This window comes from Silurus aristotelis (genome assembly GCF_946808225.1).
Source record: "Silurus aristotelis genome assembly, chromosome: 1".
Classification (NCBI taxonomy): Eukaryota; Metazoa; Chordata; class Actinopteri; order Siluriformes; family Siluridae; genus Silurus; species Silurus aristotelis.
Window position 1 is genome coordinate 22,239,771 of NC_139574.1, and position 25,523 is coordinate 22,265,293.

The following is a 25,523-nucleotide window of genomic DNA, read 5'->3' on the forward strand; positions in this document are numbered from 1 at the left end:
AGCATGACTCGTGTCTACAGAAGAAACCAAATTATAAACCTAAACAACCAAAGCTAAACAATAAAAAAGACCAGACCCGGGTACACACAGGGATGAGGAACAAGCTTGTCCAGTCCAGTTAAACAAATATTTCATATCATGTATTGAATAAAAATGGGCAGTTACTGAACAATGACTAAATGAATTAAATGAATGTGTGAGGCGAGCAAGTCATGGCTGCACTCCCTGTCTCATGCATGATGCGTGTTTATCAAGACCGATTTTTAACAACATGTGGCTAATGAATCTTTATCAAAAGAAGACAAGCAACATTACTGTGATAAACTATTTAAGTAGCCGTTAATGAAGCTAGGGTCCAGTGGCAGGTGTTTTCTTTGAACTTCAGTGAACACACTGCTAATGATTTAAAAACTTGGATATGATTCCTTAAAAAAGGACATTTAATTTATAAACCTTTTTTTCTCTTGATTAAGGATTACAAATGAGCTAATAATGAATTTTTAAAAAGCATGATTTTTCATTTAAGGACATCTGAGCATTCTTTAGAACTGAAATACCAAATAGGAGACACTTTTTAATGCTACTATTTAAATGGATTATAGGATTTTATGACCAACACAAGAAAACGAAAGAAAAGGTATAATGCACACATTTGGCCTGTATAGAAGAAAGTTTCTAAGAAAGGTCCATCAGGAGTGTCATGAAAAATAGCGTCCTGCAAAACACTGAAGGGTTTGTGGTCAGATGAAACTAAAATAAAACATGGATGAACACCAACATGGCCCATCAACAAGACACACTATTTTAAGGTTTTCAAATCAAATTTTATTTGCCACATACACATTCATACAGAGTACGAAATGTAGAAAAATGCTTGATACGACTGTTCAACATGTAAATAGAATATGTAAAATAAATAAAATAAGACAGAATTAAAAATTCACTGGTGGACGGCATTTAAAATTTTGCACGTTTTTATGTTTTTCTAACATGTAAACATGGTCCCTGATTAAATCTCTAAAGATCACCTCAGTGATTTTAAATTTGAGGAAATTTAATAATTCATTGCTATAGGTATACAGCCCTTACTACCAAGCAATCCAAACAACAAGATCAGTTTGGAATATGTTAAGCAACAGTAATGATGGATCTTCTGGGAGCAGGACATTAATAATTACACAATACATATAACCTGCAGTAAAATGCAAACAGTCATATTAAAGAGCATCCAACATAAGGATCTACATCATTGTCTTTAATTTAGCAGGTGTGTTTCTGTCAAAGCGTGCTATTAACCAGGATTGCTGGGTTTTAGCAACATGCTAAACATCACACAATTTTGATCTAGGGACATTGTCCACTAGAAGTCGGATGGTCCCAAATGAATGGGCCTCTTTTATGGATTTGTTGACATTCCCATTTTTTTTGCATGTTGCAATAATAACTATTAAGTGCCTTACGATGGAACACCATTTAAAGAGTGAACAAATCAATGAAACATTGATCTTGCAACATTCTTAAAACAAATCTTAGGTCACTCAAAATAGGTAATGAGTATTTTAATGCAATCTAAAATGGATGAATTTCTAAATTGGGATTCTGAATGTTCAATCTGAGGAAATTGCAAAGCATTTCTAAGTTTGTTGAATGATTTGATAAAATAGATACTCACATTACCTACAGTATTTAATGTGAAAATTTTATTTCTCCAGGGTTTTTTTTTTTTTTTTTTAATACATCTGTCAATTGTGACCTTAAAACGGGCAAATAGACTTTCACAGGTAGTCTGAAGAGGAGCCATTTTTATACCCTAGAACGTTCCCAGATAATGAGGCTTCTTTGTGAACTTATGTTCTTAGTTGTTACATACAGAGCAACTAAGCCGTGGAAAGTGAAAATGTAAGAAAAGAAAAGCTTAAAAAGACCAGCTAGGCACTACATACACTACAAAAGTTTAGTTTATTTCATGCCTTGAGAGCCTTCATTGATTGTGAATTAGCTTTAGTTAACTTAATATGAATGGCTCATAAAGATAAATAAAGTATGAGATCAAAGTGGTATGTATGTATTTAACAAAATCTGCTTTTAAAAGAATCACAAGTAGGATTAATAAATTCACTCGTCAAATATTTACAGTGCATTATGTACAATGTCTTATAAATTGAACAATATACTGGCCTGGCAGATTATTTTCTCAAGCCTATTTTCTTTACTATAAATATGGCTTTAATTAGCATAACTATATCTGCATCCGTGTTTTAGGCTATATTCACTTTACACAGATGACATGGACACATTTCTATCTTACTCTGTAAGTAACCTAGACCTGATATTGTTGGCTATATGCCACTCTAAAGCGCGGTCGTACCGCTCCTAACCCACAATCTGTTTGCTCAACTGATGAGGTAATGAGCTGTAGCCGACCTCCAAAGCAAATCATCTTTGTGGATGAAGGCTTGTGCTGTCACTTCATCCATGTGCTCACCATTGCACTAATGGATCATCTCATAAGGATGACATACAAGACTTAGAACTGTGCACATGTGGATTGTTTGAGGGCAAATGTCTGTTCTCATTAGTGACAGATAGGAGCTCCTTATAAACAGATGTGAATAATCAAGGCAGAAATATCTGCTTCAACAGAGAAAAAGAGAATAATGATCTCAACATCAGGCTGCTTTAAAAAAATAATTGTAAAGTTTTTTGCAGGTTGGGATAAAATAAGTAATATTTTGTAATAAAATAAGTATATTTATAACACTGAGTGATATTTGCTTACATGCTTATTTTTAAGCAATAGTAATGTAAGTACATTTAAGCTTGTGACACAAAATAAAATAAATTAGTTCATTTGGATGAGAATAAATATCTGCATATGACTATAGCAATGTTTACATAAAAAAAAAAAAAACATTAACAAATAAATCTGTGTTTTTCACAGGAATCAGTTAAAATCCTGCAAGTCACTACCGCATGCTGTGAAAGCTGAGCTCGAGGCTGCAGCACTGATTGTGGACACCTCTCTTCCTCTGCCTACCATCCACACTTCAGTGTTTCTCAGCCAGTCACAAACATTTTCATTAAAGAAAAGTACACAGGATCCCTTGAAATCTCTTTAAAGACACCGCATACATTTCTTATGAAGTGTGGCTCACACGGATAGCCATGGCCACTTGAAGTGTGCCACTTTTAAGTTTCTCTCAGTTGTTCTTTCTTTAATAAGTACTCTTTATTTAGATATGGTGATGAAATGGCACATGCAAGTGTCTTTTTATGTCCCTACAGCCATGGCTTGGTAATTTAGTGCAGGAATATGGAGAATCTGCAAAAAAAAAAAAGCACTATTTTGTAATAAGCTTACTGGACAGAATTTTGATTTGACTTGATTACCAATGTTGATCATTGTCATATAACTGTATTCTAACGGGTTTGGACAACAGGTTTATCCTTTGATAACAAAAGGAGACACCAACACCACATATTCACTTAACTTTCTATGCATACTGTAGCTGACAAGTTAGTTAACATGAACCAAACCGCCAATTTCTCAGATAAGAGTTGCCTAACTAGCAAATGTTTTATGATTGATCTAAACTTTCTTAGACCAAGTGGATAAAGCCGCTGATTTTGCCCAATGTACAATGAAATGTAAAAGATTTTTATTTTTATTCATTAAGTGGATTGGCTACTCTTAATTTCCCCTAGAGATGAGTGTGTGAATTCCCACAATGTGCCCAGTATTATTAGAGATCATCTCAATTCATGAAATAGCAGTATTTGATGCGATTGTTATCAGGTTCTTATTGAATAAAAATAATTATTATTTTTATTTCATATATAAGTAGCAGTATTGCTCTGAATGAACATTTAATTCACAAATACCTTCGCAGTTGCTGATTCCTACTCCGCTATACCAACACTGAGACAACGTGATATAAATAACAGCTGCCTATTTACCATGATTAGTTTTTTGAGCAGAGCAGATGTGAAACTCCACACTTGGTTTACACTAAATCACTGATTTATACCTGCTTTCATATGTAAATATCTGCAAATGGAACATAGTACTTTTTTTTTTTTATATGAATGATTCAAAGAAATGTCCTGTAAATGCTTTTAATATGGCCAAACAGTAGTATTGGATATACCCCAAAGACAACTGTCAACAAATATCAATTTGTGAATGAGATAATGTTATAACAGTGCTAAATTACAAATACATGTTTTGATATCAAAAACATAGATTTGAACGATTCACTAATGGCCTGAGTAACACTGTTTAGAACTAACTGAGTACTACATATTGAACTGGCTATACAATTATGTATCTGACAATTTCAAACATATTTTTAGCTTTAGCCTGTAGCAGCATTTATATGTAGCAGAGATATTTAACACAAGAAGCCATTGTTAACGAACCTCTTAAATGACATCTTACATTAAATACAGAGCTTTTTTGTCTTGTAAAACTAGTCAAGATCCCTCCGCTGGCTAATAGCTTTCCACTACAGGTGTCCTCTGATTGGGCGTTCAGCTGTGAAATGCCAATATCTCCATGGGTTTTGGAATGCATAATTTGCATATAATTATCCCAATGTTCTGTTGAAGCATTTAAAAACTGATGATAGCAGATAAAGTGTTCCAGGGATAATTATCAGCCCTCCACTGTCCACTCCTAGAGCTGATTGTACACAAATTGATGTATTTTAGTTTTACAATGGGTTGTTTGTCTTACCTTGATACCTATAAAAGTTATTTTACACTATTAACACCAAACTCGTATTCATCCTTAGCTGTGTATTCTGCCTCCTGGACTGTAGTCACTCTTGAAACTCTGTGCATATATTTTTCATTATTATTAGTGTAGTTATTATTATTAGTGTAGTTACTGCAATGTTGGGCCGTCAAGTAGAGTGAGTGATAGTGATTATTAGAATCACTGACTTACGGTTTAATATTTTGTTTACAAATATGCATAGAATGAATTCCAGTAGTCTATTCTTTTTATTTTCTGGCACACCTCTTTCAGTAACAGAGCACCTAATTGTCTGTTTATGTTGGAGTCTAATTCAAATCAGATTTCAGCAGTCACATCACGTGTTTTGAGGGTCAAACGTATGTGACCTAAGGCCCCCACACCTGACTTTTTTAGCATAAACTCTAAGTTGCTTGAAGCTTTTGCTTCAACCAAGTTAGATTGCGATTTTTGGTCACTCCAAGGACCCCTTACACTGTGACCAGTCACGTCAGCAATGTGCACAAGCTCAAATATATTTATGTAGCTTTAATAGCTGTTTTTTTTTTTCATTTCACAATGGGTGACACTTACACTTACAAGGGCATTTACAAGACAGACTTTTTAAGAAAAGCAGGACATACTGAGGAAAAATCAGTCAAAACACTTCTTAAGCTTTTTCTTGAACCATTTATACAAAAAGAATTCATTTCAAATCCACAGGAAAATCTTAATGCTCTGGAGGAAAATGCATAAAAAATGCAGGAAAAACCAAGGGTTATTTTATAAGGGTAATACGGCTGCTTCTGCTAGAGATCATGCATGCAGTGCAGCTTAAGCTGCAGTGAAAGTAGACTTATTGAAGTGTGTTTCTTGCTTTAGTAATCACATTTATTCAGACTGTTTGAGATATTTGTCTGTGATGCAGCACTTTGTTTTACTGTATAATATCGACGTTTTCTATAGCCGTGCCATCATCCTGATAGTATTAAGAGGTGGATAGACTCAGGTAGGACACCAATGAAGGCCTAGCCTACCACTGAAATGCCTGGCCTACCACTGATTTAATGTGTAGTTAATCGGCAATTCTGAGTAATATGCTATATGAGCAATGAGTAATACACCATGAGTTCAAGGGATTTTGCTTACCTTTGTTAAAATACTCAATCACAGCTTTATAACAATTACATAATAATGTACTTACAACATTCACTCAAAGTACAATAAATGGTGCACACAGTGTGTTCCCTTATTAGATTCTAGATCTATTGCAAGCACACCAGGTTTAATTAACGGAGATGAAGAATTTAAGAACCATTTAGCCTTTCTCAATTATGGTGCAACATTAGACCCACACCATTAGACCTCAGACACAAAACCAAATGAAGACTGGAATGTGCCCAAATGGGTTAGATAAAGCCTCTGAATAGAACTTAGTACAGGTTTAATATCATGCAGGGCTGAATATCCTGGTTCTCATACTTGTAGATCCCCCATGAGTACAGGTTAATGTATCAGTGTCTGGACTTGAACAGTTTGGTGTTCTCAATCCTGGTTTAACAGGGTTATTTCCTGCATGCTGAGTTAGAGCTGGTGTGTTAAAGCAGGTAAACCATTGGAAATGTGCAGAATGGAAGGTTCTCCAGAGCTTGGGTTGAGAACCCATGTTCTAGCACATCAGTTGTTTGTGCGCAAGGATTCTAAGTATTCCACAAGCCCTCTGGTATACTCCTCTGGAGCGCATCTGGACACCCCTGGTTTAGTGATGTGTCACTGAGGTCAGTAGGAATGAAAAGCAAGGCGTGTGATATAGGAGAGGGAGAACAGCTCGCGCTTACAGGTTGCCGCGTGCACGACGCATCCACGTCACCCTCCGTCGTCATCCTCGTGTCGGCGCGAGCGAACCTCGCAGAGCCTGGCACAGAGCGCGTGCTCGACGCGTCGGAGTGCGATGGCTCGGAGCTCGCAGGCGCGCGCCAGCCTGATGCGTGGACCCGGGAAACAGCCGAGATCAGAGTAGAGCAGAGGAGCACGAACACGAGCAGGAATGAACACGCATGCACTCTTCTGCCTCAGCAGCACTGTGGACTGGTAAATGTTCTCAGGCCAACCTTTCACCACCATGCTCTATTTTCAGCTGGTGATCATGGCGGGGACGGTCATGCTGGCCTACTACTTCGAGTACACGGACACGTTCAACGTGCACGTGCAGGGCTTCTTCTGCTACGACAACGCGTACACGAAGCCGTACCTGGGACCGGAGGAGGCGAGCGCCATCCCGCCCGCGCTGCTCTACGCCGTGGTGACCGGTGTGCCCACACTCGTGGTGAGTTAGACACACTGTTCCAGCACGCTCACCTTGATATATTTCTTTCTTTTTTCTTTTTTCTTTTTTATTATTAAATAGATGTTTAATTTTCCAGGAACATTTTCCCCGCTTGTTATTAAGCGTGCTTTAGGATGCCTGCACTATCCATATGCGTGTTGGAGTCTGGTTACATTATTACTGTATATAGTATATGTTGCCTTTGAAGATATATATTTTTTCTACATAAAAATGAGATTAACTTTCCAGGAGCTACTGTTCTGCTGCTGCCCTCCCCCTTTTCTCTATGCCCACTGTGAATATGAATGAAGCCACGTCCAAAAATACCCTAGACTACACACTACTCCGTCTTACTACTTTCTAGTATTATATTCACCCCGGGGCAAGAAAGTGGTTCAAACCCAAGATGGTAAAAATATTATGAAGATTTGAATAGTCCAAGTCATTGGTTAGGAAAATCCCTTCATTGTGCAAAAGGCACATATACTGTCTGAGGTACCTTGGTATGGGACTTTGATTTCTTTTCTATTTGATTTCTTTCTTTTTTTTATACAGAAAGAATAGTCATTGTTGTTCCATTCAGTGGTCATGGATTCAATGAAGTTGTTGAAAAATCTAACTGTTGATTAATTAAATTAAAAAAAAAAAATTTACCATTGAAAAACCAAGAAGGTGATATGTGCATCTCCTTCTTTCTAGCTTTTTTACTCCAGACAGTTACTGCAGCAAATGTAAATGAGCAAATGGTGGCACAGGAGCTCTGAATTTGTTTCACTCTTTGCTCATTCTATATACTTTGTTTGAAATACTGCCTCAGTGATGCAAAGCCTGAAGTCGTGTTGTTTTCAGAAGGTTATGATTTCATCATGAGAACATTCTCTTTATCATTTATATCATAGGCTGGAAGTTGTACACTATGTGGCATTTGTTTTCACTCATCTTGAATAGGAAGATGATGCACTCACCTGCCACTTTAATAGGAGAACTTGTACCTTTGTGCATTCGTGCATTCGTGCGGTTATCCTGTCAACCAGTCATGCATCAAATCATACAGGTTATTAGGAGTGTCTGTTAAATATAACGTCAGATATAAGAACGGAGAAAAAAATCTGATCTCGATGGCTTTGACCGTAGCATGGCTGTTTCTTTTGGGATTTTCACACACAATTGTGCTTAAACAGAATGATAAAGAAAAAGCTTTCGGTGAACAGTACTTCTGCGTGTGGAACCATCTTGTTGTTAAGTGAGGTCAGAGGCCAGAATGATTTAAGCTGAGAGGAAGTCTACAGTAACACAAATAACCAGAATGCACAGCATCCTGTCACACCCTGAGGCGAATGAGCTCCAACAGCAAAAGAAAGCTTTTATAAACCAAGCCAAGTACAGGAATCTGAGGCTACATCTGGCGCAGCTTTACTGATCCTGAGTTCAATATCGGAAAACGATTTTTTTCCCGCTCTCTGTCCAGTTTTAATGCTCCATATAGCCTCAGGTATCTGTTTTTGGAGGACATGAGTAAGAACCCCATGTGGTGATCTACTGTTTCAGCTCAGCCTCAGGCATTAACATGCTGTACATTTAAAGATGCTTTTCTGCTTAGCCTAGTGATAGTAATTATTGTAGCCTTCCTGTCAGCTCCAAAGCTCTAGCTCTGACCTCTTTTAACAACAAGTTGGTTTTACACGGAGAACACATTTTGATATATTTTTTATACATTTAAGCCAACACTTCTTGTGCATCAGCTTTTTATATGCATTATACATTATTTCACAATGACGAGATACTTCAAAGAAAATACTTTTACGGAAAAGTCGATTTTTATATTATCTGTTTAATCAGGCAAAGTATCAGGTACTGTTAGCATTTTCAGACCATTTTTTTTCTGTAAAAAATCTTTTAACCTTTTAACAAAGTTTCATCACATCAGTAATTGTCAGCCGGACACTAGCTTTTCAGTAATAGATGCCTTGAAGTGATTGTGTCCAGTGGGTGAAGCCCAATCCTCCTTCAAAGTTACTGAATTTCAGATTGTGCTAAGCTAAAAACAAAACGGTAAAATAAACAAGACTTGAACGTTTTTACATGTAAAAAAATTCAGTTAATTCAAAATGATGAAAACTTTTGCAATTTTGACCTGTACCTTGACTAAGACATTAGACAGCTTGTGAAACACTCCTTCCCACTTTCTTTGTCCGCCCCTACAAGTTGAATTAGTAATAGAGCACATCACTTTATGCACTGTGTGAAATACTCCTTCCTTTGAGCACTTGTGTGGGATTTACAAGATGTGATGTGTGCATTCAATAGTAGATTTGTTTCATGAAATGCAGCTCCAAATCACCACTGAAGCTCCTGCGATGTTAAAACTTTTACTGAAGGATATGTCGGATAATATGAAGCTCTTATGGTTTTAAATATGGTTTTATATATATAATGTGTGTGAGTGTGTGTGTGAGATGCAATCATGTCAATGTAGATCAGAATTTCAAAGGAATGTTTTCAACATCTTGCAGAATCCATACAATGTAGAACTGAGCTGTATATAGTGTAATGCCACTATATTTTACTATCGTATATTTATTGTATATTTTAATATATTCTACAATCATTATTAAAAAAATAAAAATAAACATTTCCTCATAGTAGGCTTCACCGTTCGAAGGATAAATGATGCATGTTTCAGTAATCCGTCTCTGTGTAAGTTACTAAGTTACTATAGAAACAGTGTGTATCAGTGCTGTACACAGCCATGTAGGTTTGGTGGGATTTTGCCATCTTTATCAGTTTAGATTTTCTCGTGCTGACTTCATTGCATTATACACTTCAGAACCAGATAATTCATTTTTAGGGCACCGGTATGTATGAATGAAACATTTTTGTAGCATAAACCAGTGCTTCAGAAAACAAGTGCAGATTGGGTCATAAATCTTACATTGCTTATAGTTTAAATGGAGGCTTATTCTGTCTGAAATGTCACATCTAGTCTGGGTTTGGTGACACTGTTTCGCCAATTTATCTGCGTGCACTACTAATGTCAAGAGCCTTGTTACGAAAGCGTTTGTGCTTTTGGGAAAGCTTAAAAAAGGCTTTGAATTATGAACGCTGGAGATGGTCTTACCCCTGCAGGCAATCTTCCTAAACGGCCACAACAGGGCAGACAGATAGCTTGAGCGCACAAAATAATTTGGTGAGTGCATGAGTGTTCAAGAAACTAGGCCAATCTGGCATCTGACACTAAAGAAATTCATATTGTCTTGCAGACGGATTGGCTCTGGACTACTTCTATTTTGGGGTTTTTCTAACTGGTTAGCACAGTTCTCCTGTGCCTTAAAACAGTATCGCTCATGTCGTCCTGTGTATAGATTTAGTGGCAACTTTTTGCAAGAACCTACAAATAAGAAATTATGCTCACTCGCAGTCTTGTGTTAGCTTTGGTATGGGAAGTTAGTTGTTATGTGTTTGTTATACTGTACCCTCTTCTGTCTTATTTGTTGTTTCCCGGTTTTACATAAAGCTGAGCTCAAAATAAACAATTCCACAGCCTGAAGGGTGGGAGGTATATAACGCAGTATAAATATTAATGACAGGGCTGCTTCTTTTCTAAACTCCAGGAAAATGTATGAAAATTTTTTTTTTAAACTTGGTATCCTCTTACTTGAAATGTTTGACACTGGGGACATTACTGTGATTATTAGTTAATTAGACTGTAAATTAAATCCACAATGATTATACTAGGGTCTGGTTATGCTTAAATTTGCAACTGCATTATTTCATTGGCTTAATTTACTTATGATCTTATACAAATCACCCCTTTTTTTGGGTGCATCACACTCACTGGATTAGCATTGCAGTGGTCCTCTAAAAAAATACAGTAATCAGAGGACACCTGCCCAAAGCAGCATCACTTGGCTTCATTTTTTGAAAAAAACTGACGTTTTACTTCCTACTTGAGATTTAAAAATTGTATCCATTCAAAAAATAAATAAAAATAGCATCTAGGTCGGCCTGATTGATGAGCCTGGGATGTAGTACATGCAAATATAGCAATACTCGGTCGGAAATGGGATTTCAACATTTGACTTTTTCACCATTAGCTTCTGAGAAAGTGGCGCATTTTTGCACCTGAGCTCAGCAATACTGACAGTCCACATGCCTTAGCTCAGCTCCCAGGTCTTAATTGCTGTTCCTGTGTGATCTTCAGTGCCTTTTCTGCAAAAAGTATATATTACTGACATTAGTGGGCCAGGAGAGCATACAGTAAGCAAGTGAGTAATCACTGTGTTCTGAGTGTAAATAGCAGTGCAACAGGCATAAATGATACACACACACACACACACACACACACACACACACACACACACACACACACACACACACACACACATATATATATATATATATATATATATATACTGGATATATATGTGTGTGTGTGTGTGTGTGTGTGTGTGTGTGTGTGTGTGTGTGTGTGTGTGTGTGTGTGTGTGTAAATTAGAGCTGAGGTCATTTTAAAGTAGTTTTGGGGGCTTTATGTTAAGGCTAGCTGTAATTTTTAACAAACCGCAACAGAACCGTCTCAGTTCTGTTTTAATAGCTTTTGCTTCCTCTTTGTTTGTCACAGTGATGTGACAGACACAGAAAAGCAGGATGCTTATTATTGTTATATAGCAGTTGCACTTAAAGGAATTTTAAAGGTTGGGTGCTGTTGGATGGTTGTAAAGAAATGATACACATAAAAAAAAGAAATAAAATAATATATAAAACTTTACTCAAGTGATTTAATTTTGATTTAATGGAGTTGATTTAGATTTTGTGAATAAGTATGTTATTATAATGCATTCTATAATGCATTATAATTATCTTATAATGCATTGCCTTGTCAACTTTTACCAACTCATTTCAAATTTATTAACAAATGACACATCATACATTCTCATTAGAAAACATTTATAAAGTACTTAAAACTCAAGGCTTCTTTCATGCAACAGACAAATCAGAAATTGACACATCAATGATATGCGTTTATTTTTTTATTGTTGGTAGAACATATCTAGACATAAATATTAGAATATAACAGAAATTCTGATCAATTATCTTATATTCATCTTGCATTTGATTTAAAAAAATGTTTTTGCAATATACAGCCCCTTTTTTGACAGCTGCATTGTATCATGATAAAAGATTTTTTTCACAAAATGAATCAGGTTTGGTTTTTGTTTCTCAAGAAACACCTACTGAAATCTTCTATATCTGGAAGATTTTTCAGAGTGATCACAGAACGCTGTAAAAACAGTTATTTTTCTTGTTTTGTTTGTTTTTTATTTGCAGTATTGCAGGTGACAAAATAAGCATATCACAGTTTTGGATCAAAGAATTTAGATTTATTATTATGCCTTTCTTTTGACAACATTATAATATAATCATCAGAATTAGACCTCATACAAATGAACAGTCATTTATCAACACCAAAACCATAATTTTCATCTCCCTTCTAAATGTAAAACATTGCAACAAGGATTCAGCACATATATTAAGTTAAATAGGAAAAGAAAGTAACAGTGTAGCACAGACACTGTATAAATGCCATTGTGTAAAAAAGTCATATATCTGCTCATCTATAACATAACTGTTATATACATAACTGTTATTTACAAGGCAAACAACGGCAAAAATAGTTACTACAATATTTATACAATAGTTAATACAATATTTATGCTACATTAATGATTTAAATATAACACTCATATTACCAATTAAGGCAATTAAGACACACAAATAAGGGAGTATTTACAAACATTTAGTTTTAACATCATTGGTGATACACAATGGATGTTTTGTATTTTAATCCAGGCTAAACTCTAACTGCTGCGATGCATTCATGCAATAACGACAAGTGTAGATATGCATTAAAACCATGCAAACAATAACTCGAAATAACCCCCCCCCCAAATTAACAAAGAAAATGATAAACCAGGACAACTATAAATGTGGGAAGACAAAAATAAGAGCAAGAGTGCTGTGAAAGGTGAGATTATTTACACGAGTGCTAATAAACCCGAAACATGAATCAGGTGCAGTCAGTCATGAGACATAGAGGATAAGAATGATGCTGAGTGGATGATGGGTAGTGTAATTTATGGCCATATTCGTGACGGATGCATGCTGCGGATGCATTAATGCATACAAACAACTGTCATTCTTTTCTTCAATTCGTCCTCACAAGGTTCGGTGTTGAACAGACCAGACGACCAAAGAGCGCCGCCTTTACCAGTTTGTGAATGTGTTATTCAGAGTTTTATGGAAAATCCAGGCCCAATATGGTTGTATCAGAATCTTAAGAAAGGGGTGGTATTACTAATATTACTTACTATTAATATTCGGTGGAGCATACTCATTTATTAGCTAGATGGGAGTCTGAGCAAAGCTTCAGTCATTCACACAGGTGTTGAGGATGATAAAGAAGTAGAACCTAATTGAGGATGTTAACCTACTGCTGAAAGTATTTGTCACACTTATTATTACTGTGTGTGAGTGTTGAGTAGGGCTCCTGTTCTAATGTTTAAAGAAAGTGCTTGGTGGGTTCAGCTGTATGATGAAAGAGGAATTATGCCGGAGGTATGCTCATCCCTGTGGATTGTCTGCTGTAGATGAACTCCGCACCCTGTTGAAAACAGCAGAAGCAATGAAAATGAAAAGAAGATGTGAGGTGCATTATGTCCACCAAAATAGTACATATTTAAATAAGTGTTTGTATGGATATATATATATTATATATATATATATATATATATATATATATATATATATATATATATATATATATATATATATATATATATATAATCCATACATACATAAGTATGAATATAAATATTTAAATTAATTTCAAATTGCCTAAACGAAAGAAAAGAAAAATTTAAATGGACTGTAAGGTGTTTCCGATGTTTTATTATGAAATTATCTCAGACTTTGAAGTTTTGCTCGTTTTCTTTGTATGAATCTTCTCCTTGCCCCTTGCTGTGTTCTCCCCTTTCCACCATTTTTCATTCTACAGCGTCTTCTGGGTTTTTACCTGTCCAGCTTGCTGCAGAGTTTAGTGGGTGGTGCTTCAGTAATAAGGGTCCGTCGGGAAACACAATTCTTTGTGTGTAGTTAAATGGACTAAATGAAGCATCAAGGCAAATATATTTTTTTGTATTCGAATTATTGAAGTTAATTGAAGAATTGTTTCAGCCGTATATACAGCCACCATTGTCAAAATAGCTGGCAACAAAAGTGAGTACACCCCAATCGATAACAGCTGTATGTCATGTAACCATGCAAAGCCACACGTCCTATTCATCGTGTTCATGTTTTTGTCTGCTTGACAGGACCATACAAATTTGTGTATCTTGTTTTAGAGCAGTTAAAATTTGGTACTTTGAGTGCAATTCTCTCATACTGACCACTGGATGTTCAACATGGCACCTCATGGTAAAGACTCTCTGAGGATTTGAGAATTAGAATTGTTGCTCTTCACAAAGAGGCAGAGGCTATAAGAAGATCAGCAACACCCCGAAACTGAGTTACAGTCGGTGGCCAGAGTCATACAGAGGTTTCCCAAGTTGGGTTCCACTCGGACCAGACCTCGCAAGGGTCCATCAGAGAAGTCGTGCTGTGCGCCAGGTGCAGAAGCCTCATCTGAAGCTGGTTTACAAGGAAACCCACAAACATTTTGCTGAAGACAGCCTGTCTAAGAGCATGCATTACTGGAACCATGTCCTGTGTACTAATGAGACTAAGATAAAAAAATTTGGCTCCCGATAATGTGTGTGGCAACGCCCTGGTGAAGATTACCAAGAAAATTGTGTCTTGCCTACAGTCAAGCATGGTGGTGATAGCATCATGGTCTGGGGCTGCATGAGTGCCACTGGTACTGGGGAGCTGTGGTTCATTGAGGGAAACATCAATTCCAAAACTGGGTCGAACGGCATTTTTCCAATATAAAAACGACCCCAAACACACCGCCAAGCTGACAATTGCCTTGCTGAGAAAGCTGATGGTGATGGTGATGGTGATGGTGATGGAGTGGCAAAGTATGTCTCCAGACCCAAACCGTATTGAGCACCTGGGGGGCATCCTCAAGCGCAAGGTGAAGCACCATGTGTCTAACATCCTGCATCTCCATGTTGTCATTATGGAGGAGTGGAAGAGAATCCCAGCAACATTCCATGTCCAGGAAGATTAAAGCAGTGCTAAATAACAATGGTGTTCACACAAAAAATGTACACTTTGGACACAGGTTTGACTTGTTCAATCAGGGTGTACTCACGTTTGTTGACAATTATTTAGACAATAATGGCTGAATGTTGAGTAATTTTCAGAGGACAGTAAATCTGTACTGCTATACAAGCTGCACAATGACGACTCTAAAATATATCTAAGTTTCATTTCTATAGTATTGTCCTTCGAGAAGATGTGAGGTGTTTACACAAAGGTATTGGATATCTTTGCATGTAGTAGTATTTCTCTTTACTTGAACTAGGAGACACAAATCTGTTCCTGCATTACAATGTCCCTTTGCATAAAGTAAGCTCCTTGAAGATATGTTTTATATGGGTTGGAGTGTAAGATCTTGAGTGGCCTGGTAGACAGCTCTGACCATACGTCTATTGAACACCTTTGGGATGAATTGAAATGTTTTCCAAAGGTCTGACTTTATTATAACCCTTTAGGTTGAATGAGCACAAATGTCTGTGCTTTTATGGTTCATTAAGGATCCTACATTGTAATATTGTAAACACTATTAAACACTGTCACTAAATGAATACTTTTTGCAGTCTACTTTTTGGAGAATCTCTGTGTAGCTTTATTGGTTTTGAAGAAACCATTTCTTACTTGCACCTGAAGTCTTTTAGAACCCATCGGAGGTGAGCTGTGCAAATTTGAGCTGCATGATCTTATAAATCACTCTTGTTTGTGCTGGGGAGCACCTGAGCTGCTCCTGTGAGGCCCTGTGTGTCAGGAGAATAGTTTTGCCCTGTGGCCTGTAAAACTCAGATGTTAACAAGCAGTGACATTCTTTTCATGGTCCTGTAACCTGTCTTCTTAACTGAATATATCAAAAATCTCTTCAGTTTTTTTTGTATTAAATATATTTCATCAGATATGATCATATTTGATGTGAAATTCAGGGTACTAGGTTTGATCCATAGCTCAGGTTATTGTTTGTGCAGAGTTTCACTTGTTCTGATGGTGTTTGTTTGGGTTTCTTCATGATTCTTTGATTTCCTCCCCAAATCAGGGCAATAGGTGGACTCTGTATTGCCCCTAGGTGTGATTGATTGTTCACCGTACCCTGTGAAGGATTGGAGCGTTCTCGCCTTGCACATTTTCTGGAATAGTCTCAAATCATCTGCAACCTTGTCCAAGATAAAGCTGTTACTGAAGTTGAATAGCTGATTTGATTATTCTAAGATTTTGCTCAATCATTAGCTCATTGATTGCTTTTATTAGGATAAATCCAATGATAAGGACAAATACTTATTCTATTTGGAGCCAAGTTGTGAAAATTATGTTTTAAATGGCCATTAGACTGGCCAGTGTCCTTTCACTAATGATACAAAAGAAATTGTGGGCAAAGCAAACAGTAACATTTTATGTCACACAAATGCTTTTATAGGTAATGGCACAACAACGCACACTCATTTTCTAAATGGCGATATCATTTGCAAAATCCCTAAGTGGATGTCTCAAGGCTTGACTGTAAAAAGGCTTGGCTTTTTAAAGGATCTAAGGATAAAATCTCAATGAAGAATGAAACCTTACTGACATGGTCTTTATGAAAATGTATTCCGTGCTTTTTTATTTTTTTTTGGTTTCCACTAGCTGCAAAAACCTTTAGTCAATTTTAGCATTTCACACACTGGTGACCATCTTTTGTTTGTTGGACCACTGTATTTAACATTGTACACCGCAGCCGTTTGTGCTCTGGAAGCCCACCAGACTGCGTAAGCACAATAGACCTAGGCCTCACGTCTTGCCAGGAATGGCAAAATATTGTCTCTTCTCCTAATTCCTCAGTGATATAAACTGACTACATGAGCTGAGTTCATCTCTCTCAATATGGTGCTCTGTATTCAACAGGTGGCATGCAGATGAAGGCGGTTTAGGTGGCTAGCCAATACTTCCTGTTGAATTACGATGCTGTTGCACATGAGCGCCAACTGACTTTAGACTGTGAAACATCAACTTCATTTTATAGCTATTAGCAATGAATGTGTAATTAATCTTACTTTTTGTTCAGAGTCTCCATTTCCCTTGCTCTTTCTCTTTCAGATAACAGTAACAGAAGCTGTGCTGTTCCTGATGCAATATACATCAAAAGATCCAGATAGTCGAAAGAAGACCATTGCGACTGGGGACTGTTGTTACCTCAACCCTCTAGTGCGCAGGACTTGCCGCTTTTTGGGTGCGTACTTGACCATAATTTTGGCACCATTGTTTTCTTGAAACAAAGATAGTACATTGCTTTTAAGCTATTACTGTGTGACTAGCTGGAGTTTTAAGCTGGAAAAGCATGGGATGCATATAATTCTCCTTCATGCTTTCATAACTTTTGTGATGTCTACAAGAAAAATGACAAAAATTATATTAGGAAAATTATAGCCATAATAAATCATAATACTTTGGATACTTAAGTACATTTAAAGGCAAATATGTTTGTACTTTTACTCAAGTGAAAGTTTAAAGGGAGCACGTTTACCTACTGTATCTCTGCTTTTACCTAAGTACATAGTTTGTGTACTTCATCCACCACTGCTTCATATTATTTATTACTTAATTAAAATAATCATTTTAAATAATGACATTTGTTAATTAGATATATTGCCCTGTCCAGTTAACACAGACATTCTAAAAGATAAATGGACCAAGCATTTGTTGGATAGAAACAGCACATAAATTAATTTTGTTTGTCCGTTAACAGAAATGTTTATCAAAATGATTAGTGATCTGTGTTCAAAAAAGTTCTGTTGAACTTTCTCCTAGCTAAGTAATTGTCATATTTATGTATGTAATTTTAACATCAAATATGTTTCCCTAGTTGCTTTATGTGTATTTCCACCAAAAACATACATTTCAGTGTGACATTGTGGTTACATTTCAAACAGTGGTGGTATCAAACTTCATATAGCTCCTTGCTTGAGCCGATAAGGTACAATGTCAAAGTTTGAAGGCCAGAATTTCATATAACTGAGACCACCTCTGCCCTGTTTGTGCCATTGTCATAATTTCTAAATAATACTTGATGTATAAGGTTTGAATAGTATTGTGTGCAATTTTGGCAATAAATCTAAATAATAAAATAAAACCAAACTCTAAACACAGCCTATAGTTTCCACACTGTGAGGTCTGGTTTCTGGTTTCTGTGGTGGTATTCATGCTTTAAAAGCTCTGACAGTAGTGCAGAGGGTCTGAAGGATTAAGCTGACATACATCTAATAAAGAGTTTGCCTCCATCAGAGTGTCAAGGGAATCATGTTAGCCTGACTAAATATGTCAGGTTCGATTAGCTATAGTGCCCATAATAAACAGTCATCATGAATTCTCAGTCACACGACTGCTTATTATACTGTACTTAACCGTTGAGTGAGATGTTATCAGTAGCTCACTCTCACAATCTTCCACTGTTTCTCCATACAGAAGTTCTTTCAAATTAATGATCTGCTTTGTTCGGAATGGAAGGAATTGTTCTTGAAAATTTTATTTGTCAGTTTATTTGCTTTTAACATTGTACTTATACCTTGGTTCAAGTGGTTAAGCTGTGGTCATTTGTGGCAGTGGTAATTTCAACTCTTTCAGTTGATTTTTGACCTAAAATCACACCTCTTATTTGCACAACACACACACACCACTGTTTTCCAGGAGAAATTCCATTTAGAAAATGGCTCTAGGTCACGACATGCTCATACCCAACTCTACTTATGCTTTTACTGTTTATACTCCTCCGTTCTCCTGTCAACTCTGACAGGTAGAAGTTCCTTGTAAGTTTATATTCAAGAGACAAAAAGAAAGGTGGAACGAACAAGCATTTGACAAATGCTTCAAAGAATGTTTGTGAGAAGATGTATTATTCTAACTTTTTTTCCCCCCCACACATTCCATGAACCATACATTGAAACTAAGTTAACAATAGTGAAACTTGGGAAGTCCTGTATACCAGTTAAATATGAACATCCTTTTTTTTTTTTCAGTATCTTTTTAAAGGCAAGGCTTAAATAAAAAATAAAAAAATAATAATAATAATATCAGCGTCAGTCTTTTGCATTCAATTGCAGATTTGTATATATTTTTTTGCAATTAGTGCATGTAATGCATATTATGGATTTTCATAAAATATAAATAAATGTGCACACTTAATAAAAACAAATATAGTATTTTAACATTGTGTTATAAAAACTGTAATAACATTTTAGTTCTAAAATTGTATATTTATGTATATTTATTTGCTTCTGATCAAGGATAGGATAGAATATGTTCAGATTTTGTGTACAAAGAGAGATAATGCAAACAGCCTTAAGATCTAAGAGGTCACTCAGAACCCAAGGGTTAAATTCTAGAATCGAAAACAAAATTCTAAATTCTCTAGAATAGAACATTTTGCTACAGTGGCTTTTCGCTGACCATCAGTAAACAGCTGAACAGCCTCAACAAAGAAGGAACTATAATGAATGGACATTCAGTGTCACCCAGATGAAGATGGGATCCCTTATGAGTCTGATTCATCTCAAGGTTTCTTCTTCACACCATCTTAGTTTTTTCTTGCCACTGACACCACTGGCTTGTTCATTAGAGATAAATGCATAGGGACTAATATAGGACACTTAAAATATATATTTCTAATCTTCTTATTTCTGTAAAGCCGCTTCGGGACAGTCTCCATTGTTAAAAGTGCTATACAAATATAACTGGATAAAATATTTGGTTCAGAATACATCAAAAAGTATGTTGCAGATTTTATTTGAATACAATGGGGTTTAATGTGTTTCCATTGTAATGAGCTAGGATTCTTTAAAGATCCAGATTGTAGAATAAATGTATCATACAACAACAGTAGAATACATGGCTTTATTAAGGTTTGTTAAATTACAAAAAAAATCTCAATGATGCAGATTATCCAAAAAAATCTAAAAACTTTTTTTCCTTTATAGTGCCTTAATTTAGTCATTTTATTCATGTACAAAATGATTTATTCCTTAATTATGCACTAATTATTCTGTAATCTGTTGAAGACAGATGACAAAGTCTTTTTTTTCTGAGGCACACGCATGAATATGCAAAAATGTAATCGAATCGATTAAAATACAGTTCTCTGAGCAAAGCCTTTGATGTATGCCAAATCCTTCTAATTGAGCATATCCTTCTATTTAAAGTGTATATTTCTAGTCTTCTAACTAAGGTTAGGTATATATTTGCACACATGCACCAATGTACTAAAAATAATATTAATCTTTATATCTAGTTTATTTACTTTTGAGCCTGAGAATAATAGGGCCTATGGAGAAAATGGCTTAAAAATACCGAAAATAATCATCTGAATACTTTTGGAACTCCAACATGGATAAATGGATAGAGAAATAGTGAGATGCACACGCGCACACCATTTAAACACGGTTTATTAGTTAGTGGAATAAAGCACCTGTGTTTTTGATTTGCAGTCTGCACTCAGGGCTGCAATGAAATCCTCAGTATCAAGACTGTCCAGCACTGCCTACATTACAGCCAAGATCAATGTGATGCTGACTACAAACTTTTAACTTTCCAATGAAGAGTAACTGCATTTGGCAGCTCATCAAAAACACATTTTAATAATGGTGGGTTTGTGGTACAGTGGGTAGCGTTACTGCCTCACAGCTTGCTAACAGCTCCAGGGTCCCTGGACCAATCCTGATCTTGGGTAACTGTCTGTGTAGAGTTTTTGCCATGTATTCAAAAACAGGACACCGATACTAAATGCTAAATGGCCTGTAGGTGTAAGCGTGTGGGTGAATGGTGTCTTCTTATGGGCTGGTGTCCCATTGAATTCCCTTTCAAATGAAATTAATTCATTTATTTTCTGCTTTACAGCTAATGATTTAGCTTTAAAAAAATATCTGGATATGGATTCAAATGCATTCAGTGGTCCCTGTAACGGTGTACACCTGATAATGTTTCCTAATGATCTAATCAAATCATGTGGCAGTAGAACAAAGTATGCAATCATACAGGTAAGGGTCAAGAGCTTTAGCTCAGCTTATTAGATAGCTGGATGAATGTAGAGGTGTTCCTAATAAATTGGATGGTGTGTGTGTGTGTGTGTGTGTATTGATTCAGACACTATATGGCACACTTTGATGGTAAAAAAAAAAATTCACAAAAGGTAAGCTAACAGTATTGGAAACCAGTCTGAAGGCTGCACTTGGAATTAGCACATAGTCTGGTGTTCCTCAGTGCAGTCCCTCAGCCTCAAGCAGGACACGTGTTTAAGAAGTAGAACTGCACATTAGAAGTAATTTATATGATAAAATAGCTGTGATTTTATTTGAGTATTCTTCAAATCCTGGCTCATTTCTCATATTATTTTGAAAGCATTGTACAAATAGTTTCCCTAGGATATATAACAAACTAAAAAATATTTGGTTTAGAGTGTGATGTATAATTAGCCATGCATCATGCAGTTATGCAAATCTACTTATAATGTTGGATTATTACACTTAGACCAAAATGTTACAAATTGAATGCCATTTAAATGAATTTTGTTTGAGCTCAAGGATGTACTGACATAACATCCATTGGTTGCAATAATGGTTTTGATGTAATAAACGGCTGTGTGATTTTTGGCTCTTTGAGTGCATTTGATGTAGAGAAATGAAAACCTGGCAACAAGTATATGGCCTTTCAGAACGAAAGAAAGAAACAAGGCATCCTCCAGTGTCTGCAGTAAAGGCAAGACATAGTTAATGGTCTGACAGCTGAATTTCTTACAGAATGCTTTTCAAGTAAAAAAAAAAAAACCCTCTATTAAGATGCACAGACGAAAGCTGATGATAGACAGGATGTCTGTAAGGAGCCTTTGGCCAGATATGCTTTGTTTTTTTGTCTGTGTCTTGCTGCTAAGGGCTGCAATCACAGCAGAACTCTGTTACACATTAGTGCACCAATCAATTATTGCACTTGTATAAATGGATTTTAAAAAGGTAATCTTCAGATTATGTTTCTAGTTTTTAAAAGTACAGCATTGCATGTATTGTACATAACTCAATCACAAGGAAAGTCATGGCATTTTCAAGTCTGTTTATTTCCAGAATTGAACTTAAAGAAAACTGCATTTATAGTGTGCATCTAAAGAGACTAACACACTGTTTAAAACCATTGCGATGCATTTAAATAATCATGTTAAAATTAATGTTAAAGTATTAAAATAATGGATGGATGGATGGATGGATGGCTGGATGGATGGATGGATGGAGGGATGGATGGAGGAAGGGGGGGGTGGGAGTTCTTTATTAATCCCCAAGAGGGAATTTGGTGTCACAACCCAAAAGCAACATGAAAAGAGTTCAGCATTCACAAGTACACAATATACAGCAATAAGATTGAATAGAATTATATGCATATGTGATGAACAATTGTGTTAGTGTAAAAAAAAAATATAGCTCCTTCTCTATGTAATCTATTACAAGGCTTATAAAAACTTTAAATCATCAATACACCGACCAGGCATAACTTTATGACCCTATAACATTATAAACGGTGAAGTAAATGCCACTGATTATCTCTTCATCATGGCACCTGTTAGTATGTGGGATATTATAGGCAGCAGGATTTGGTCCTAAAAGTTGATGTTTTAGAAGCAGGAAAAATGAGTAAGCATAAGGATTTGCACGAGTTTGACAAGAGCCAAATTGTGTTGGCTAGACAAATGGGTCAGAGCATCTCCAAAACTGCAGCTCTTGTGGGATGTTTCCAGTCTGCAATGGTCAGTATCTATGAAACATAGTACGAGGAAGGAACAGTGGTGAACCAGTGGCAGGGTCATGTGCAGCTCAGGCTCATTGATAAATGTGGAAATCGAATGCTGGTTCCTTTGGTCCGATCCAACAGATGAGCTCCTGTAGTTCAAACTGCTGAAGAAGTTAATACTGTTAATGCTCAACAGGTTCAGAACTGTTTAGACAGCAAAAGGGGACCAACAAAATATTAGGTAGCTGGACAGTGTTTATTATATTAGTTAGGTGGACAGTGTATACTATATATGTTATATAATATACTATATATGTATAATATCATATAATAATATAATATATTATATATGTATATATGGGAAAATATATTCATGTTTTCTTTAAGTAAACAAAAATAAGTGTAATATCCAAAGAAAAACACAGTTTTGCTCAAATCGTGATATTTGTTTCTTTTTATTTTGCGTTTCAGTTAAAGAAACATCCCGTGGGTTTTCCCAAAATGCTACACATATATACAGTACACACAACTCATTACATTTGTTTATTTTTCCCTGTTTTAACTGCAGGTGTATACATGTTTGGCCTCTTCACCACTGACATCTTTGTGAACGCGGGTCAGGTGGTGACGGGGAATCTGGCCCCTCACTTCCTGACTGTGTGCAAACCCAACTACACAGCACTCGGCTGCCAGCAGGCCCTACGCTACATCAGCCACCAAGAGGCCTGCACCGGTAATGGGGAGGACATCTTGCGTGCCCGCAAAACCTTTCCCTCCAAAGAGGCAGCGCTCAGCATATATGCTGCCCTCTATTTAGCCGTGAGTAACTCATTCACTTCTACAAATGGTTTCAGTGGTTTTCTTTTTCTCCACTGATCTGAAGGTCAGTCACGCATCACGGTCACAGAAATTAGTTTTGATCGTTATGTCTTACAACGCAATGTTTTTAATAACTGCTTTTCATACATCTTGGAAGGACCTGAGTGGTGTGTGAAATGTGGAAAAACACACATGTGCGCGCACACACACACACACACACACACACACACACACACACACACACACACACACACAGAAATGTGTGAATCCAGTTTGGTAGAAGGCTGTAGCCATGTCATGGACAAAGGGATTAAAGTTTATCTGAAGTGTATCAGAATGTAAAGGGATTAAAATGTATCAGAGTCACTATATGCAGTCATGCAGTGTTTTAATGTATCTTGAAGTGGTAGAGATGACTCCAACCCAGGCCGCTTTTGAAATGCAGATGCAAGAGTTGCAGGAGATAGATTTGCATTCTGTTCATCCGTGTGAGAAACATTGCGATGGAAGGAGGTGTACAATATGCCCGTGATGACAGCTGTGATGTTTTTTCCCCGTTATGTATCAGAGAGAAGTGGGAACTCTTGCGTTTGTCTTTTTTCTTTGAGCATTCTGTCAATTTGATGAATGGCTAATGAAAAATGTTTAAATAGCTGATTATAAGCCTATATCTGGTTTCCAAAAGCTATAATTTGCGTAGAACAAAATATAAACATCTTTACATTTCACATTTCGACCAAGGGATTAAAAATAAAGAGCAAAATGTCTTATTGTAAATAATTTTTCATAAAAAAACAAAAATGTATTCATGTTTCTCCCGTTTTATTGGAGGAGCTATGGCCTTATCACGTTTCATCTGTATCCATTTCTTCTACTTTTCCTTGTGGTTTCGAAACACGACCACCCTTATAGCTCCATTCATTTTTCTCGATTTACACTCCAACTCTGCGTAATGAAAAGCCATGATTAGAGACACCCCATGCTTGCAAATGAAAATCGAAGGAGACAGAGGCTTCAGAATTGTTAGTTAATGAGCATCTGTTTCCTTTGGGTCCCATCTCATTTCTCACTCAGCTCCAGGTGTGTGTTTGTGTGGGAAATGTTTTCAGCTCCACAGGGAGAGGGCTTTTCATTCTTGGCTTGTACACTAGACCAGCGCTGGGGGCTCGTGGCTTGCCTTCAGACAAATGCTAATATCCTGGGATGTTGGTGTAGGAGCCAAAAAAGAGAAACAGGTTTGAGTATTTAAAAGGTTTAAGATGGAAATGTGTGCACCGTTTCATATTGTATGTGTAGTATGCAAATTGGATACAGTGAAGGTCTACATTTATGGCATCTGGTAGACTTCCTTATCCAGAGTGAATTACAGAAGTGCTTTGAGGTTGTCATTAATATCATCCTGACACTGATCACTAGGTCACAAACTAAAATTATTTTAAGTTAGTAACATATATATATATATATATATATATATATATATATATATATATATATATATATATATATAAAATATATATATATTTATAAGTACTAATTTCAGTGTTTCTGAAAAAGGGTAGGTTTTTAGTCATTATTTGACAGCCCACTCAGTTGTTTGGACATCTAGGAAAAGTTTCTTCCACCACCTAGGCACCAGAAGAGACAATAGCCTTAATGAATGCC

General features: G+C 36.4%; 2 protein-coding genes across 5 annotated transcripts in view; one reads left to right on the forward strand and one right to left on the reverse strand.

Moving 5' to 3' along the window:
- plppr5b (phospholipid phosphatase related 5b) overlaps nucleotides 1-25,523 on the forward strand; it is a 48,498-nt gene that overhangs the window by 9,158 nt on the left and 13,817 nt on the right. For all 3 annotated transcript variants that reach the window (XM_083551991.1, XM_083551993.1, XM_083551992.1), the window contains exons 3-5: nucleotides 6,873-7,061; nucleotides 17,379-17,511; nucleotides 23,611-23,861. In XM_083551991.1, the coding sequence (XP_083408117.1) occupies nucleotides 6,873-7,061; nucleotides 17,379-17,511; nucleotides 23,611-23,861 (573 nt within the window). The remainder of the gene's footprint in view (nucleotides 1-6,872; nucleotides 7,062-17,378; nucleotides 17,512-23,610; nucleotides 23,862-25,523) is intronic.
- The window catches only part of LOC310731945 (uncharacterized protein), a 33,169-nt gene continuing 20,516 nt past the window's right edge, over nucleotides 12,871-25,523 (reverse strand). Inside the window, exon 5 of one of the 2 annotated variants that reach the window (XR_014535323.1) lies at nucleotides 12,871-13,722. The gene's annotated coding sequence lies outside the window, so the exon portion shown is untranslated. Of the gene's footprint in view, nucleotides 13,723-25,386; nucleotides 25,487-25,523 lie in introns of those variants that run through there. The other variant, XR_014535324.1, reaches the window with a different exon arrangement.